At 40.4% G+C, this 19,532-nt stretch overlaps 1 protein-coding gene across 5 annotated transcripts; it reads right to left on the bottom strand.

The window, feature by feature from the left end:
* Positions 1-8,146: 8,146 nt before the first annotated feature.
* wt1b (WT1 transcription factor b) lies at positions 8,147-17,645 on the bottom strand. 5 transcript variants are annotated; one of them, XM_075471330.1, is made up of 9 exons: positions 16,889-17,645; positions 15,373-15,495; positions 14,559-14,658; positions 13,162-13,242; positions 11,581-11,692; positions 11,334-11,481; positions 11,152-11,241; positions 8,975-9,067; positions 8,147-8,830 (listed from the first exon to the last, which is right to left on the bottom strand). In XM_075471330.1, exons 1-9 carry the CDS (start codon positions 17,298-17,300, stop codon positions 8,709-8,711), a joined length of 1,281 nt encoding a protein of 426 aa, XP_075327445.1. In that variant the 5' UTR covers positions 17,301-17,645; the 3' UTR covers positions 8,147-8,708. The 5 variants fall into 5 exon arrangements, with proteins under 5 accessions (XP_075327445.1, XP_075327454.1, XP_075327415.1 ...); XM_075471339.1 differs by having other exon boundaries at positions 8,984-9,067; XM_075471300.1 differs by lacking the exon at positions 13,162-13,242.
* Between the last annotated feature and the right edge of the window lie 1,887 nt (positions 17,646-19,532).

The following is a 19,532-nucleotide window of genomic DNA, read 5'->3' as shown; positions in this document are numbered from 1 at the left end:
ATGCAGTCTCTGTTGCACGGCAAAGGCCCAGATATGACAAGACTCAAGGAAGCAACTTGCACCTTACAAACCCTTGTCAAACCTGAATTTATTATACGTTTGTGTTTGGTTTAAGGAACATTTAAAAAGGAAATGATAAGCTTTAGAGATGCAATATTTGGCCTTAGGAAACCACTGGTTTTTGCTTCAGAGCAACAACTTGCGGACAAACAGCCAAAACAAAATATGAAATGCTTACTTCGAGCCTCTAAAACATCTTGTATCTCTATTTTGGGGAATTGAGAGCAATGTTGGTCTCATTACTATCTTTGTAGAAGGTAGGCTATTTAGCTACATTATATGAAAACATGACTTTTTCAGTGGAGGAAAACCTGCAAGATCACTTACATCAGCTAACACAATAACTAACATGCATTCAGGGCCAGGTAGGCTGCCCCAACACATGAAAGAGGAGCTGGGATTACAGCACACACTGAGGGAGCGTAACTACGAAGAACACCACAACATGTTTCTTCACTTTTTCAACTGTTCACATCTTTTGGTCTCTGTAAAGCTCAAGATGCTGTTTATTACTGTATATTTAATCTTTAAAAGTGTTGCAGTCTGTATCTTTTTTGTATCAGTTGTATCATGTAACTAGATAAGGAAGCCCAAGTGCAGTTCCTGTGCTAGCTCAGCTGTTCCGTGAATAATTACATTTGTAAAAATCCATTGAATTCAATTGTCTTGCTTACTTAACACCTTACTATGATGTTAAATCAATAGCATAGCCTTAAACTCAGCTCTTAGTTATAACTTTTGAATTCAAATGCAACAGTTGTTCTTACAAAGCACAAAAACAACAGGATCATCAGATTAACTCCATTTTTTCATTAATTAGGTTATATATTCCTCTTGATAATATGATGTGGTGCCCGAATGTCTTACTTTTCCTACCATAACAGTCCTTCGGTAGAGGTAAACGCAGGTGTTCAACAGCTGGACTCCAGCCTACAAATCATAGTTCTTTACTCTTTCAATTATTTCTACACCGGTAGTTTTCTCTCAAATTCTCTCCCAAATAACTGCTGTTAATACTCTGACCAATCCCACTTTTACTCGCTGTAAAAGGATTTTCTTTGCCTCGTTGTTCATTTCTTTACTTCAGGTGTGTCATCCTAACATTTGCTGTATATGTGTGTGCCGCATGCACTTACATTTCCATATGGGTATACTGCAGGAAGCTAATATGGTCCTTTCAAACGTGAAAGTCTCCACTCAACTTTTGAGTCATATAACATTAGGAATAAGTGCATGCTGTTAGCACTCCTCGGGACTAATTTCAGTTTACACACAGCACAGAGATGGAGTTAAGATGACTTCTCGTTGCTGCTGGCTATTGCAGTAAAACTCTCAGATGTAACTGAGAAAGCTGCTCTGCCACCCAGCCTGTCCTCTCTGCTTGCTCATGTGGAACTTATAGATATATGTGTGTGCCAGTTAGCAAGACAAGTCAAGCGGGACCAATGTGATAAAGCCCATTAGGAACAAAGGGACGGGGCAATGTATGTATGAGTGGACTGTGTTATTCTGTTATAACATAGAACTGTTTTAAAAATTCAAACTCAGCAGGGAAGCCAAAAAAAGGCTTGAAGAGCTACTCTTTCATATATCTATCAGGGTTGACATTTTTAGTCATTCAAATTATTTGGCATCCTCCAGATTTGCATGACTTTGCATGAGGCAGATGTAAGGAAAACAATGATTATTCCATAGATTGTGAAGAAAGGAGTTACCAAAGTCTGCCATGGCTCCACTTTCACAGCGTCATCGAAGAACACGTGTTTATTTTCAGATGAATTCCTTCTTTGTCCATCTGACAAAATGGGCAAGGTCCGAGGAGCATTCAGAGTGGAGGTGTTCAGTGACACTAGTAGTTGTTTTTGTTCTCCATTAGATAATGGTTGCTCTCTTGCCTTGTTCAAGCATGCAGGGTCAGTCTTGTTTCATACATTTGAATAATTGGGAGGCCGAAAAAAAACACTAAACCGCTCAATGCGCTTCCTCCAGACGGCATATGCGGTTTGTCATGTGTCATGGTGCATCTGTGTGTCGGAGTCAATGTGTGAGTGAAGGTGGATGAGTGTTAGTGGTGCATAGAGATGTAAACGAACCAAATGTGCGTTTGCCTAAAGAAGATGGGGCACGTGGAATAGCAGCCTCATGTCCATCTTTAACAGTCTGCCCCCCTTGTTTATGCTCGGGTCCTAATCATTCACACTGGGGGAGTGTATGCACAGTAATGCCTTCAGACGGCTTTCATATGAGTGTCTGCGTAGATCAGGCCCTCTCCTCTGATAATAATGAGCCCTGCGGGTGAAGACAGGCTGGAGACAGTGGGAGAGGAGGGTCATAAAGTGTAGCATACAACAAACGTCCAGAATCATTTTCACTTTGTCTCGTCCACCAACAATCTCCTTCTCATTGTGCACTTCTGTAGTCTTATCAGTAATTAACAGCAGCAATGCCTAAATGACTGCTACGATTCAACAGCCTGCATAACAAACTATCCAGTCCAACCGGTTCCCCCCTCAGATCCCCTGCCTCTTCTCTGACTCCTACAGTCATTAAGCCCTATTTTTCACGCGAATATACGCTTCCTTGTCTTTGTCTTTTTAGCTCCTTTGTTTGTTCCTTCTACTCTTGGTATTACTTGCAAAGATCTTTGAGGCATATTATCCACCCTTTGCTGAGGCTTTCATAACAAAACTTTCCCCCCATTGTATGATAAAATGCAGAACAACAAAAAAGTACAGTTTTTGTTCATTATTGAGGCGTTCACACTTTGATGCCTTGCTTTAACATGACAGCTCAAGGGATATTTTATATTCCTTCTGTTTCTTCTTGAAGGACAAGTTACATATTTATTGCTAAAACCGCAGTATGGGGCCAGATAAATGCTGTCAGAAGGTTTAAATGACTGCTTTTGAAGCGGTGACACATTCATGAACACTTGAATGACTTTGACTTTACATTGCAATGAAAAATCTTTCTGTTGAACTTATCAGAGATGAACCCCTTCTCATTATCAGATATACACTTGAACATCAAATCATCTGCACTCCATCACATAACAAAATGTCTCCAGCATTTAAGATGTCTGACTTTTTTTATTTTTGTGGCAACAAACCTATTCAGGAATACTTTAGCAGACTGATTAGTAAGTAATAGTAATAATAAAAGGAGCTTGATTGAAAATATAATCTGACAATTTTGTGTGTAAATAAGTGTGACTATTCCCACCTTTTTCCTGGCAATAAGTGAAATATTAGTTGCATTTGGGTGAACTTTTCTTCTAACATGCAGCCCTGATGATGCGCAGCCTACCTCCTGCGTTTATGCAAGTCGTGTGGTTGTATGCGCATGTCATGCGGATGTAGGCTAATTCAGTGCCTTGCATGTTTCTACTCCTGTACAATGAAGCTTGAAGGAACGCATCAATCTTTTATGTTATGTCAGAGAAAGCGGGTTTCCTTCTTCACTCCCTTCATGGGACTTTACTCCTCCTAGTGGTGGTGACACAGAACTGTGCTTCATCCTTGCCTCTTTTTTTTTAAGAACTGTACTTTCTGCTCATCTATCATAATGAGTTTTTATGCTATATCAACACTGTGTAGATAAGGAATCGTCTATTAATGGCCACGCAATTAGAGAGAAGGCTTTAAAGAGCGGTAGATTTCAATTTAGGAACCATAAAACAAGTGAGTTGGTACCTAATTGTAAATGCCTCTTGAGAAATGGGGGACTTTTGGGTTGAGGTCAGGATGATTTCAAATCAGTTTTAAACAGCTTTTACATAGCTGCTTCCATCATTCACTCATTCTGAAAGGCTACTGCCTTTCAGAATGAGTATCTTATCTTTCATATGATTTACACAGTCAGAAACTTTTCAAGTTTTAATTAAAAGACAGGCGGAATTGCCCACAGTCAAATTGTTTCGGAGTCTATGACACTGAAGATGGAGACGATGCTATTCCAGTAAGATGTGATATCTTTGGACAAAATGTCCCTTTCACTCCATTTGTTAAATTTTCTCTCCTTTCTCGGGTTCTCTTTTCTCATGTTTCAGCATCTGGATACCTTTGGAATGGAGGGGAGGAACGGGTAGACGAGACCTTCCCCATCCCACTGCTCCTCAGGGAGACTGAGTAGGTTTGTGATCTTGTATCTCACATGATGGAGGCACATCTAATCCTGTTAGGAATTAATATCTTGCTGTGGAATAGAGGAGACAGCAGGAAGGGGAAAAGAGGAGAGGATGAAAGACACAATGTTTGAAGAGAGAGGGAAATGTGTCTCCACATATTGCTTTTGGGTTAGAGTGTACGTGTGTGCGTGTTTTATGTTTATGCGCCTGTGTACCCTCATGGGATCTTTCCGGCTGCTGCCTTTATATCTGACAGCCTCCTCTGAAGGTGTTTTCCCTTTGCTGTCTTTCTGTATCTGCTCCATCTCTGCTCCCTGAGTGAGAAAGTTTACCCTCTAGGCCCCATCTGAGCTCCAGGCCCCAAAGGCCTCTGCATTCCCAAAGCCCCTACACACTGGAACCCCTAAGGCTCCCTGTTATACCACAGGGAATCCCCCCAAGAACCCCAAGGCCCCTCAGACTGCAAAGCAGCAGTTCTGCACAAGAGAGCTAGCCCGAGGCGAGGATGAATGCTGTCTGGGAATACAACTAAAAGCATGCTTCGCTGAACACACAAACAGTCCTTGACAGCGCCTCCTGTTGGTGCAGCATTGTTTTTGCATGCGGGCCTCCTTGTAATTCTGTCAAGTTTCCTCTCTGGGGCCTTGACCTTGTTAACAGTCCCCTGGGGCTCACAGAGGCCTGTATGTGTGCTACATGTGCACTGACCTTTCCAGTTCCCAGGGGTTAAAGAACGTCTTTTCTTGGACCAAAGAATCCCAACAAGAACTGGATGCTGATGCTGGATGCACCTTGGACTTTATTGTATGGCATAGAGATCATTAATATGATTCCTTTCAAAGACAAAATTATATAAAAAATTAAAAAAAACATCTTTGATGATCATTTTTGTTCAAACTTGCTTTCACAGAATAAACCAAGCTGGTTTTATTTTGAGAGTAAATTTAAATCACATTTCATTCAAACAGAAATCTTTACAGGGCTTTGGATGTGGAAGCTATGAAGCTAGCAGGCCTGCTGTCCTACAGATGTCTGCGATAGTGCATTACCAGGTGTACGTCACCTGAGATTACCCACGCTGACACCCCTTAAAGGCAAACAGCCAGCACTACAGCTGAGGGGGCATCTGGTGGTGTGTGTGTGTGTGTGTGTGTGTGTGTGTGTGTGTGTGTGTTCATGCATTCAGATAAGAGGCAACATTTGACAGGCTGGGATAGACAACACAACACATTTGCAGTGCTAGTGGATAACAACACAACTTCCTACAATGCTCTCTTGAAAAATGTTCTTATTCACAATGGAATGTAGTGAATGAGGTGGCTCAGTGTAGAGTTCAGGTTCGTCTCATTTTGAATGTGTGCGATAATGATGGTATTAATGACTGTGGATGTTTAAAGCATCAGGTTCGCACACTCCTCACTGCCTTTGCGGTCTCTTATTAAGAGTGAATTGAAGTGAGTAAAATGTTCAACTCCGCTGTCCCTCTGATCTTCCCCTGCTTCCTAACGCCCCTGCAGAGAGAGAACAAAGAAAAGCCTTTCCTAATCAAAGTGCATTGGATTAAGAAGCCGGGGGAAAAAAACTGAACATCACAGAGATAGTACCTCAGAACCATTATGTGGATTGGAAAACAACCTGAATCACTGCTTTAAATGAGCCGCCTGTGACCCTGAAATAGGAGAAAGGTATTTTAATCTTTGTTAGCTCAGCATGTGTAAAGGAGTGCAGTGGAAATGAAAGAAGAAGTGCAGGAGCAAATATAAGTGCATGCTGTACTGTAAGTGTGCTTCTGTTTACTATCCAGCAACTGCAGTACAACGTTTGATAGCACTTCAGCCCTCATTTTTCTACATATCTGAAAAAAATATAAGCCTTTTTCACAAGTAGATTAGATGGCTACTTTGTCATTATCCTATTTGGTAAAATGATCCAATACTACATACTTGTTAGGTCCAAAAGTATGCAAACATTTGCTTTTAGTCTTCTTGGTGACCTTCATGTGTAAGGAGCAAGGAGCTTGGAGGAGTTGCAGCCTATCCCTCTGAACAGAACAGCCTCAGCTCTGGGATGTTGGAGGATTTCCCCACATGAACTGCACTTACGACTTTTCCACTGGATTTAGATCAGGGCTTTGACTTGGCCGATCCAAAACATTACTGTCATTTCTTTTTTTAGTTATAATGAGGTGGAACCACTTGTGTTGATGGCTAGCTGCCTTGGTTCAGATGCAGCAAAACAGGCCCCAGCCATGGCACTCCCACTTCCTCAAGGCTCCAGCCAGTATAAAAGTGTACTGAAATGTCGTTTCCCTTGGGGACAAAAGACAAAACAAAACTACAACTATCACTGAACTATAATCAAGAAACCACAAAAAAAGAAGAAAAAAAATAAAGTGGTAAATGTTAAATGATTGTGCATGTTTGTAACAGTGTTTTTCTAAAGGTTTGTAAACTAGGATGCAGTTTTTTCCTTTCTCTAAACATTGCCCTGTAATTCTCAAGCAGAAACTTATCTTTTCTATCTTTTTCAGAAGCCTTCTGGCTTGTCCAAATGGTCTTTGGCAAATTGCAGGCAGTTCTGTTTGCTTTCTCGATGCCTCCCTTCAAAGTTGTTTGTGTTCTTCTGACTCATGAACATTAGCCAATGTGAAAGTCGCCCTTAGTTTCTTACAAGTTGGTTAACCGCTCCTGCGGAGGGTAACAATGATCTTGAAATTTCTTCCATTTGTACACAATGTGTCTGACTAGATTGATGGAGTCCAACAGATTAGAAATGTTTTTGTAATCTTTTTCAGCCTAATGAGCATCAATGCCTCCTTCACTGCAGAAGTGTTTTTTGTTTATGTCATGACACATACGCTATCCACTCGCACCAGATTTTCATCCTATTAATTAAAAAAAAAAATCAGACTTTAATTTCACTTTCGCATGGTTTACTAATCCCTGTGCTCCACTGTTTTTCTGTCATTTATAGATATAGCAAATGAATGATGAAAGTCCATTATTTTTGTTTTCTGCTTTTCGGACTGTAGGATGATGCTTAAGGCATTATTCGTCGGGAAAATGTTAAATTTCACAAACGTCATAGCATCACTTTAAAGATAGCCAAGCTTGTATGTGTGTGTGTTTACATTTCTTTTCCAGTTATATGTCAAAATTAGCCCACAGAGCCACGGAACAGCTCATTCAGCCCACACTGAGTCATATTTTATTAACATACCTGCAGTAGCTGAATCATCTCATCTCTTATGGACTTGCACACAAGCATACACATAAGTCCATCCACATCATTTATATTTGATGGGCCCAGCCGTACTCTGAATACGCCCTCTTGTTTCTCACTTTCATTTACATTACCATATATATTGTGGAAACCGAATACCGGTAAGGGGTTGAGTTGAGAAGGAAGGTATAAGCAGTATATGAGTCACGCTCTAGCCCTCACAGCTCTTCCCATCTGCTGGACCTAACAGGCTGACAGTGCCACCATGTGGCTCAAAGATGTAAAGTTCCACTGGAAATTGGAGGCTTTGATTTATAGTAGTAACATAAATGCATGCATGTGTGTGTGTGTGTGTGTGTGTGTGTCTGTATTTTAGGGCTTTTTGCTAAGAGTGTCCACAGCCAGTGGAATACAGCCTGCTGACACTGTGGTATGTGTCTTTTCTAATGAGATTTATTGGGCTCCAGATGTTCCTGGTTATGAAGATGTGTGTCCAAGATTTAGGAGGGTGAGACCTGCACCCTGTCAGAGTCGCAGTGGCTTGCTGTTTTACTGTCTGTTACCCCCCTTATACACCACCTCTTATAGGTGGCCTCTTAACCTGACAACACCCACGCCTCTTTTGTCTCTCAGCCACACTCGAATACTCTTTTACGCTTGAAAAAAGACGTGAATAAAGATTTGATGAACTAACATGGACATAAAAATACCAAAGGAATGTCTTTAATGGTAAGCAAACACACCACATATATACAAAGCAGTTTGATGAGTATCGGGTATTTTAGGAATATAAAAAAGCTGACATTCCTGAAAGCAAAACAATTCTCAACTTAGTGGACAAAAAAAGACATATTGTCAATTTCCTAAATCCAGTTTCCAAGGTCCAGCAAATTTTTCAAGGTGAGGCAATTCTAACAATAAAAAAAAGAAGCCAGTGCAAGTGTACAAAATACTCAAAATATTATATCAACGTTTTCCTCATCTTGGATAAAAATAAAAAAGAATCTCTTTTTGGCTCAATATCACTGTGGTATTCTACCCTCTCAAAGTCTGAGCTCTAGTGTCCCGTAACCATAATGAGTGCTGGTTGAGGTGCTTCTATCTTGACTATCCCATGGGTCTTCAGTGAGTCTGTTCTCCTGACATCATCTGTCTGACTGAGTAAGGCATCAGCTGTTTTCACCACTTCAGCGAGTCTGGCAAGGCACCATAACTGCTGACCAGGCTCCAGGCATCTTTCTCTACTAGCTGGCACAACATATTGTCACCTTCCTCTTCATCCTCCTCCTCCTCTCACTGCTCAGATGGCAGGCTGCAGCTTGGTCAGGTTCCTCTGGTGCATGCTGTGGTGGCGCACCAGCTCGTCAGAGCGGGCAAACTTCTTTTGACAGTTGGACCAGCGGCAGGTAAAAGGCTTCTCACCTGACAAGGAGGGGACGAACGAGGAAAAAACAAGAAGAAGCATTGCTTTAGAATAAAAGCTTATGTCATGCTTGGCATGAATTAAAGTTAATCAAAAAATTCAACCGGGAGACGGATGGAGAGGAAGAAAAAAGGTATACGCACTTGTTTTACCTGTATGAGTCCGAGTGTGTGTCTTAAGATGATCTGACCGTGAGAACTTTCTCTGACACGTCTCACACTGGAAGGGCTTCACTCCTACACAGAGAAGAGTTTTGTTTTTTTTTGGGGGGGGGGTCAATAGTTGAAGTGTACAAGTATAAGCAGCAGTGGCAGTCTCACACTGACTGCCATATGAATATCACTCTTGGAGGAGAGTTTACAGTTTCAAAGTATGTATAGCCTACGTCTAATTTGATGGTACAATCTTATTCATCGTTCTTTTATTTCTTAAAATTTTGAAAAATCTTGCCTCAGAAAAAATCTTTTCTTTCAGACCAGTTGAAAGCAAGTGTACAAAATACACCTTCAGGTGTTCGTTCTACTGCAATTACTGTATGATTATGCAAATGTGTCTACATTCAGTTAGATGCACTTGCATATCTAAACACAATATTTCAGAAAACCTGTAAAATGAAAAAAAAAAATGAAATGTAATTAATGTAAGATTGGAACATTTCGTGTCGATGTGTATGTATAAAAAAATGTTGAAACTTGTTTATCCATTAAAAAATTCAAGTAAAAATGTATGCATCTTACAATGTATTGTAACATTTATTCAATGTTACAATACATTGCATAAAAGGAGTTTCTGCTCACTTTCTTACTTTATTTGAGTGTGTCTGACCCTTATCACGTTCATTAGTATCACTTCAGTAACACTCTAGTAATCACATACTTTAGAAATCAAGTTTTATTTTATATGTAGAGTATGTGGTACTATCACAGGGGTTTCTTGATATATCGGTCATAGCCTGATTTATAGAGCGTTATGTTCCTAAAAACACAATGAAATCTATTTTTTCTGGTGCTTGTTGTGCTGTTATGTGTAACCCCAAAAATATGGGTGTGGCACTGAAGCAGCAGACTCTTAACTTAAAAAAAAAAAACTGAGCCAAAGATAAAAGTGAAACCTAACTCGGAGCAAAAAAAGAAAAGAAAACAAACAAACAAAAACAAAATACATATCTGGGTAAAAACAAGTTATATGGACTCAGATTGTGTTTTTTAAAACTAACGACGGTGGAAAAGCTCGAACTTTGCTTGCTTTGGCATAGCCTCTTGTGCACAGACATGTACAGGCATCCTGGATATTGAAAGCAAAGAACTTAAGACCAGGAAAAAAGATGCACACAGAAGGAGAGAGGCCGTGCACTTTAATAAGAACATCAATATACCTTTATGGTTTCACATAGTAAGTGGATGTTTGCTTCTTAATGTAGGAAATATCTATAATGAATCATATTGGAACTTTAACTGTAAATCTGGCTTTGACTAATGTTCAGATTTTGGTTCTTGAAATTTTTGTTCTTGAAATTAGTAGATATTTTGACAGATTATTTAATTAGCATCTATGTATATACATATATATGCCTGTGTGTGTGTGTGTGTGTACATATTAAAAAAACTTGTAATATCTTTCCTTTATGTGAGCAGTAAACTGAGGAAGTGTAATTGTGACATGATTACATTTTTACCCTAATCACCTATAGTGTCTCATCTGAAATCATTTAGGACGTTCACACAGTAATCACTCAATTCCTATATGTAGCATTTTATAAAAACAAATCAAGAATCTTGATAAAACAACAAGTTTATTCAAATGAATTTGATTGTTTATTGATGTTAACTGGACATCAGCACTGTTCATTTCTGGATCTGTATTTTGTGGCCTAAATGAAAATATTTGAGTATAGCTTGATACATTAATGACGGACAATATCTCAAAGAAAATGGCAACAGAAACGGGAGAGATAGAAAGAGAATCAAAGCTGCAGGTTGGAATTAAGAAATTATAAAGCACTGATTTTGATAACTCAGCCCACTCCAAAAAGAACAGCCCATTCACCAAAAAGCAGTCAAATGGAATTCAGTAAAGTCTGAGGAATATTTACCTTTACCAGTGTACTTTAAATCAGCCTTGTGTAGGATTTAGTGTCATCTAGAATATTTTTCTTAATTTAGTGACATCTAAAAAAAAACGCCAAGGGCCTTGAGTTATGGGTATTGGCTTGTCCTGTCTGAATTACTTGAGAGATATGGCACTAAAATTAGCATTGAAAAAAAACCACCCAAACAGAGATTCCTCAGAGGAGTCGACATACAGATACATTTTTAAATACCTGTGTGTCTGCGCTGGTGTCTCTTTAACTGGTCTGAGCGAGAGAATCTGCGGCCACATTCTGTGACGTCACACTGGTAAGGCTTTTCTCCTGCAAAATAATCGTCCCGTATCATCATCACCCTCATCGTAATCAATTTCTTGAAATATTTCAAATATTGCAAATCGTCTAGTCAATCTCACCTGTGTGTTTCCGACCGTGCATCTGCAGATGTGACAGTTTGAAGTATCTCTTGTTGCAGCCAGGGTAAACACACACAAAAGGGCGCTTCTCACTGGCTTCTGAGGACCTTGTACCTGGAGGAGCGATACCAGGTAACCGTCTGACATCCTTTGATATAGAGAAGAGGAAGGCAGAGGGTGGACAGATCTTTCAGTTATTTCCTCATAAACTGCATGTTAATGAATGTAGTTGAATGAACTGGCTGACCTGAAGTCCTCTGAAGACACCATGCGTGTGTATTTGGTACTGGGCGCTGACAAACATGGGTGGGAGTGGGGCCGGGGCTGTGATGTCGTTGTCATAGCTGGTTGCATGGCCGCTGGCAAGCAAAGATTTGATTACACATTAATTAAAGTCCCACACTGACAGTTATCAATACCTTTAAAAACTCATCAACACCATGCTCTTCAGAACTGTACATTTAGAAGTTTGTGCCACAAAAAAATATATACTTTTTTCCTCATTGGGATCTATGAATATGCTAATCAGCCCTGCCCACATCTCCACCTGCCATCTGCTGACACTGGCCTTCCATGTTGATGTTATGCTCTGTTGCAACTTATAACACTGAGGTAATTAAGATGTAAAATGTTTTAACAAATAAGTGACTCTCTAAGAGAGGAAGCAAAAACATACAGCATCACATTCCAGTGGAAGTATCAGAACGGTACTTTCTAAGGCTTAGAAAGGCCCTGTTTATCTGTCAGGAGCTGCAGTGGGTGAGCTCAGGCGGCAAGCAGACCCAGTTCTTGCATCCCTGCTGGCCATTTCACAAGCTCCCAACGGAGAGCTGGCTATAGTCTGTGGCCAGGATTTTGGTTCCTGAGCTCTTAAAAGTTTGCCAAGCCAACTTATGTCAGCTTGCCTCTCGACCTCTCCTCTTTGCTCGCTAGCTTCTTGTTAAATCAGTTTTTCATGATGCATGCAATTTAACTGTGCAGCCCCGCCCCATATTATTGCCCCCTGAAATAAGTCTGCTTCAACTGGGCAAGCAGTTTGACCTTGCCTTTCTGAGGATGTATGTGGTGCTCTGGATATTCAAAGCAGAAATTCTCAACTGTGGCATTGGTGATTGATCTTGCAACATATGATACCTTGTAACAAATTAAAAATTCCTTATGGACATGTTAATGAGAATCAAAAACTTGATTTTTAGTGGAGAGGGACTTAGAATTAGTGTTAAGGTACCACAGTTAGAACATTAACAGGTTTTCAAACAGGATTTGATCTCTTGAAAAGTCTTTCTCGCTTAACTTTAACATTACAACATGAAACAAAACATATTTTCTCACTCAGCTTCAGAACTGGATTTATGGAATCCTACAGGAGCAGCTGGCTCGTTACCAAAATTAGAACAAATTTGGTTACATGTGACAGATTTTCTAGCTCAAGTTGATGGGACTGAGAGACTGGAGGGAGGAAAAGTTGCGTGTGTTAGTGCACCAAACAATGTCTGAAAATGATGTTGCTTGATCAGAGTCCAAACACATCATCATACCACCACACCTACACATCCAGATAAATTTCTGAAAAAGAAATTCAGAAAGTACCAAGTTCTTCAACGAATAACTTTTTAACACAAAAAGCGTAAGAACAAGACCATTCACGTAAACATGCTTAAGTCTCCTTGCCCCGCTATCTCTAGGCAGAGGGCCAACAGCCATCTGGTCAAATCCTCCTCCTCCTCCTGCGCAGCTCAACCACACAAACACTTGTCAAAACTGAAAAATACAGCATGTTACTTAAAAAAGGAAAAGTAAAAACAAAACAAACAAAAAAAAGGTTCACCTCTTCACAGAAGACGCCAGGGTGTTCATTTGATTCCATGTGACACACTCTAGCTGAGATGCCATTTGGTACAGGTTATCACTGAGTAAAGCATAAAGAAAAAGAGCATAACTTTCCTTGGGCCCAAAAAAAAATGTACTAATTAATCTAATAAAATGTAATGAACATGGTTAGAAGTGATTAGGGGAAAAATGATGAAATAATAGTAATAAAAACATTTTTTTATCAACTTTTTTGTTTGTACTGTTTTTATTAATTGGTTAATTTTGGAAATTCAAAGACAATATTCAGGTTTCTGTGCTGTTTTCCTTCCTTTTATCTTCCCTTGTAGGGGAAATTAAGGTGTTACATTCTGGGGAACTCCACATGGTTCACTTATTAACACATCCTGTCCACCCACCACACTCCTCACCGGCCTCATTAAAAAACACGGGCACTGGGCCATTCTTTACCTTGGCAGATTACACTGCTACACACACACACACACACACACACACACACACACACAGGCACAAGCACAAAAATGAAAATACTTAAAAGATGTGATTGTGCACTCTGTGGGGGTGTCTCCGTGCCTAGTACACTCTGGACCAGTGCATGACATCACCCTGTCCTCGGTATCATTAATGGCGGGAAACAGTTTCGGGGGAATTCTGGACAACATTCTCTGAAGGAGTCCTTGAGGGAAGGATCGTGATGGCTCGCTAATCAGCTCTGAACTATGTTAAACTGTGGAAAAGCTCACTGATATCTGACATATATACACTGTGTGTATGAGCATGTGCGTGCGTGTGCACATTTCTGCGTTTGTTTGAGTGTTTCCAGTTGCAGCTCCAACAGCAGCGCAACAGTCTTCCCTCCGCTTATCAACTGCTGCCCCTGTATTTGGGTTGCACATGTTCCTATTCTACAACAACATCTCAAGCCGGTATTTAAAGAATGTCACCCTCATTTACTGTTTGAAATGTTTTACATCAAAATGAAAACAAGTTGAAGGCACATGTAGATGTTCAAATAAGCATATTTCCAGCTTCCCCTCCCCTCACACAGCTCTCACTTTTGCTGAACTTGTCTCATACTTTTCTCCTAATTTTTCCTCGGGGTGGACACATCAGCAGTAGATCACTCTGTGTTTGTTTTGGCCTGATGAGCACCAGTGGGCAGCACTTAACCTCGGAGCAAACGAGGATTCACGATCCAGGCAGTGAAGAGGTGAATGCAGAGCTCAGTGTGGGATCAGAGAAAGTTCACACCTCTAAAAATGACCCGCAGACAATAACTGACGAGTGAGGAGTCTGAAAACTCTGAGGATGAGTGGAATTGTGTTGAAGGGGGATTCAAGGTTAAGTGAATCAAATATAGGAGCAGTGAACACATGCAGTGAGAAGTAATTGTACCTGTTGTAGTTTCTCAGCAGCAGAGCTTGGCTACTCGGACAAGGCTCTGAAGGATTATGACAGCCAAACATGGGATTAGGCGCTGGATACTGCTGGTCAACTGAACAGAAGAAAACACAAAAGTTGCTTCAAAATAGGGCAACAGCTGCCTTTTATTTACATTATCAGACTTTTTTCTCTGAATTGGGAAAAATAGGCCAGAAACTATTGAAAAAATATTCTTTAAAAGCTGACATTCAGATTGCTTTATTTGTCTATCGTACTGTACAAAACACAGCTTTTCATTTCGTTTATATGAGAACACTGTTCCACAAAGACCTAATAACAAGTAAAAATGAGATAAAAACAAAATCTTCTTTCTCGGGATTTGAAAAATCCCCCCAAAAATGTTGTCATCCATTTTATGCTCTCTTTTTGTTAGGACACGCTCATACACAGTGGAATATTTTTGTAAAATGAATTGTGGTTCATTTCAGTGGCATGCTCTGCTCCTCTCTTTCAAGGGGGTCAATGAGAAATACTGGTGCTTTTCAGGTTCATATAGTATACTGGTCCCCAGACAGTTTTTGACATTCCAACAGAGTCACATAAAGCTATTTCCTCAAGTTGTAATTTCCAAAGTCATTAAGGGAGACTGTGTTTATGTTTGCCTGCGTATATGAATGTGTGTGCAGACAGAGATGAAGGAAAATGGATTTTAGCGAAACTGCTGTGATATGAAAAGTGATGGGTTACTTATATAACCTTGCTGAGACGCAAGTTTTCCCGTCTGCGAATCAGTTTGGTGAAAACATGTGAGGGTGCAGACGGCTACCTATGTTGTTTGTCGGTGACAGTGTGTCCTCGTGCTTGAAGGACAGGCTGGAGAGCTGAGGGGTGTGGTGAGGTGGCGTGTGACCATAGCTGGGGTTGCTGTCTAAGCCCACCTGTGCAAAACCTGAGGGAAAAACAACAAGAGATGCAATGGAAATAAAATACTCCCATTTTGCCTGGTTGAGTCATTACAGATCACCATCTTATGAATTGACAGTAACATTCGGAAGGTTCCGGTCTGCAGTATCTGTTCAGTTATCTATTTCCCCCCTGATAGTAGCTCTTAGTGCCTGGCAGGGTTACCACAGAGACACATTCATCATACTACAAAATCCTCTCTCCTTGTAACATATTATTTTTCCCCCCATCTATCTTTGGCCTTGTGGTTGCAATATTTATGGCACGTGGAAAAAGAAATTTGGCAAACACACAGTAGACAGACTAAGAATGAGCTACTGCGGAATATGTTCCTTAAAAAAAGACAAGTGATTTATATCTAACATTACTTGAACACAGTTGTTGCAAAAAATAATTGCCATTATTTCAGGGTATCTCACATAAAGCAAGCTAAACCAGACGCTTGATGAAAATTAGCATGTTGTAAAAGCTTGTGAAATGTTTATGTTATATCCACACAAACATATCCGGAGTGTGATATCCGGAGTGAGGCCCAAGTGGGATGTTACAAAGTTTCTTAGAAAAATTACTCATACACTCTAAATCCCGACAGCTTGCAGAAAAATACACTTTCCTTTTAATCACTGCATGAAAAACACTTTCCATTGAACAAACAGAACCCTGCTGTGCACACTGAGTCACTTCAGCATGCACACAGGTTTAAACCTCCTAAGCAATGAAACCCAACAGATACAAGCAAATGTTTACAGTGAAGGTAGAGACCTAATCTAAACTATAAAGATTCAACGCCAAATTCCAAGATTTCAATGAAACACAAATCAAAAGAGATTGTGAACCAGTTTTTGTCTGCATGTGTGTGTCACGTATTTCCATTAGAGGAAGTTGTTTTGTTACTTATTACAGCAAATGTCGTCAAGAAGGTCCTTCTGACTCACAGTCAGAGAAGGGAAAGCTTTTTAACTGTATTTATGAAGTTTAAAAGGATTTAAAATTCATGGGATACATCAAGATTTGGTTAGGTGATTTGATATAGATCTATATATAGATATATAGATCTATATATAACAGGTTTGTTATTCATCTGATTGCAAAAGAGTGTAACTAAACCCAGGACTGACTGGTTAGGATAAAGATGCTGGAGCAGTAGTTGTGGTTCAGAATGACACACTTTAGCGCATAACATCCTGCTCAGACACAACAATTTTGACATCTGCTAAACATGGAGCAACATAGCGAACACATTCAGTGGGAAGTGTGGAGACACTGCCTTGTAAAAGATGTGTTACTTGGTGAGTGATGATGACTGCTTTTTGTGTTTTGCTGCTCCACCAGAAAGCTAATGAGAGAACACTAAAATGGGTCTTGTAATGCAGTCTTACCCTGGTTCCTGGGTGGGGGGCTTTCCACACAACTGGGCAGGTAGGTTCCATTGGGAAACATCCGTGTTTGACTTGCAGTTGGCTCTCCAAAGGCACCGACCCGACAGCCTGATCCTGTAAACTGGCCAGAGAAGTGCAAAGTGAAGGCCCCAAGTCCACAGTGAGGATCCTCTATTGGGTCAGCAGCTCCCCAGCCTGGCTCCTGCTTGATGAGGGAGTGGTGGGAGTTCAGGGAGCCGTAGGGAGAGCCAGGGTGGAGGTCCAGCAACTGTGTCCACTGGCCACCGCCAACAGACATCCCACACCCACCTCCAGCTCCTGGTAAGGATGACACAGGAGGCGCTGGAGGTAAGAGGGTCAGATCACGAACGTCTGACCCCATTGACATGGCTCCATACGGTTCAGTCAGCATCACTGAATGCACTTCAAGAGAGTCCAAACAAAAAGTGATGGTACTCCAGCAGAAGACACGGGTGGGGAAAAAGGAAGTCAGATAGTTCTGAATTCCTAAGAGGGTTTAAAATTTTTTTTTTAAAAAAAACTATCTGAGGAAACAACAAGCATAAAGCCAACTCTTCTACGGAAACAAACACAAGAGCTCACAACGCACTTCAGGACTCATCTTTCCTGCCTCATGTTATGGAGTTAGTAAAGAAATAAACTGACTAATGACCGAAATCCGAATGCCAAATTTCAAGCTCCCAGGGTACCTACAGTGGATTTCAGTGGGAGTCTGTGGTCTAGTTAACAGTGCCTGGTTGCTCTGTCTCTATAATGTCTGGCTTTCTTTATTCTCCTGAAGGCTGAAATACTGCATAACTCTGAGCAGGGGGAGGAGCAAGACAGGCTGAGAAGAGGATGACTCTTTTGTTTTGCCATGGCCAAAACAGACGGCACATCTGAGAAGATTTTGACAAATGCCACACTTACATTAGAGGGTGTTGCTCTTCACGGTTTGCTCAGGTTTAAGTGCTGCTCCTGCTGAGTGTATGAGTGTGTGTGTGTTCATGAGGCACAGCATGGTAACAATAGATAAGTCTTCATTGTCTTGTTGTTTATGGTTCCACAGATAATTAGGGCAATTAAATGTATTTGTATGATGCAAAATAAAAAAATCCCAGCATCAACTGAAAAAAATGGGAACCTATTACTGCTGAATGAAAATCAAACATACACGTCCAAGATAACACAATGTGTTTTTCAAATTGTGTTGTCTTTGCACTTTTGACCTGTGTCCCTCTGTCAGGCATTCATCATCAGACATTGTTTTCTGACTCCTCTGACTCATCCCTTTTCTGTATAAAAGGGATGAGTAAATCTATAAATCTATAAACACAAGAGATGATGAAAGTGAACAAACGGTTAGAAGCTGCAAAAAAGAAATAAAGGTAAAGATAGTTTTATTTCCGTAAACACATTTAAGTGTTTATTTTCTGAAAATGTCTCAGAGGATTTCTTTTTTCCCCCAGTACATGTTCAAGAAAACACAGTGCTGGGTTTCATATACAGATTAAATCACAATTATAATTCAAAATGTGAAGATAAATTTATTTAGATTTTTTTCCATTTTGGATTGCTCTGCTAAAAGTAGCTCTCATAAAGTGCACAGCCTTGGAGCAAAGCCACATCACACAAAAGGATAATTATTTATCAGTAGAGTAGAGGGGGAGTTGTGTGTTTCTCTGTGAAGCAGTAAGACACAGAGGTTTTGACCTTAACTCAAGCTCAACTCAAAGTGGAACTACACAGGAATGCATCAACTTCATTATGCCTATAAAATCAGGACAGCTGCTGTGGATCTTTTAACATTATATTATTTGTCAGAACAGCCTTCCAGTTCTTTCTTTTTTACAAGAATCACAGTGTATTACAATGGACTACGTGGAATCACCCGTGTTCGCGTGACCTAAAGTGACCAGTGAAACGGCAGGTGCTAGAGCATATAAAAAATTGGCTCCTGGTTTTGAGTTTATTTTTCACTGAAGTGGCAAAAAAAGATCAGTTTGAAAGAATCACAAACACCTGTGTCAATAAAACATAACAATTCCAAAGGCTACAAGGCAATCAGTAAACCTATGAAAACAATTGCTAAGCCCCTTCTAGGATGTGGCTCTAAAATTAGTGGTAATTGAAGTTCGGTTCAGATCGTGAAAAAAAAATATTAAAAGACATTTCACAAGCTTCTGGCTGACCTCGAGCAACATATGGAGGGTGGGAATGCACAGTGGTGTTGGGTTAAAGCTATCACCTCACAGCAAGAAGGTTCCCGGAACAATTCTCAGCTGGGGCTTCCTCTGTGGAGTTTGCATGATTCTCTCCGGTTACTCTGGCTTCCTCCAACATGTTAGGTTAATTGATGATTCTAAATTTACCCTTGGAGTGAGTGAGAGCGGGCATGGTTGTCTGTCTCTTGTCTCTATGTGATGGACTGGCGACATATCCGGGGTGTATAATGCCTCTCCCCCAATAAGACGAGCTGCCTACTTGGCAGCTGGAATAGGCTTTCCAGGCCCCCAGGAAGCAGGTATGTAAAATGGATGGATGGAAGTTGTCATCCATCAATGGTTGTCATTTCTGCCAAAGTTTATATTAGTGAAGAGTCCCAATCATTGAATCAAAGGTTTATGTTTTTTTTTATTTCAAT

The sequence above is a fragment of the Odontesthes bonariensis genome, chromosome 1 (assembly GCF_027942865.1).
Source record: "Odontesthes bonariensis isolate fOdoBon6 chromosome 1, fOdoBon6.hap1, whole genome shotgun sequence".
NCBI lineage: Eukaryota > Metazoa > Chordata > Actinopteri > Atheriniformes > Atherinopsidae > Odontesthes > Odontesthes bonariensis.
The sequence above is the reverse complement of the archived record's forward strand: the minus strand, read 5'-3'. Positions and strand labels throughout refer to the sequence as shown.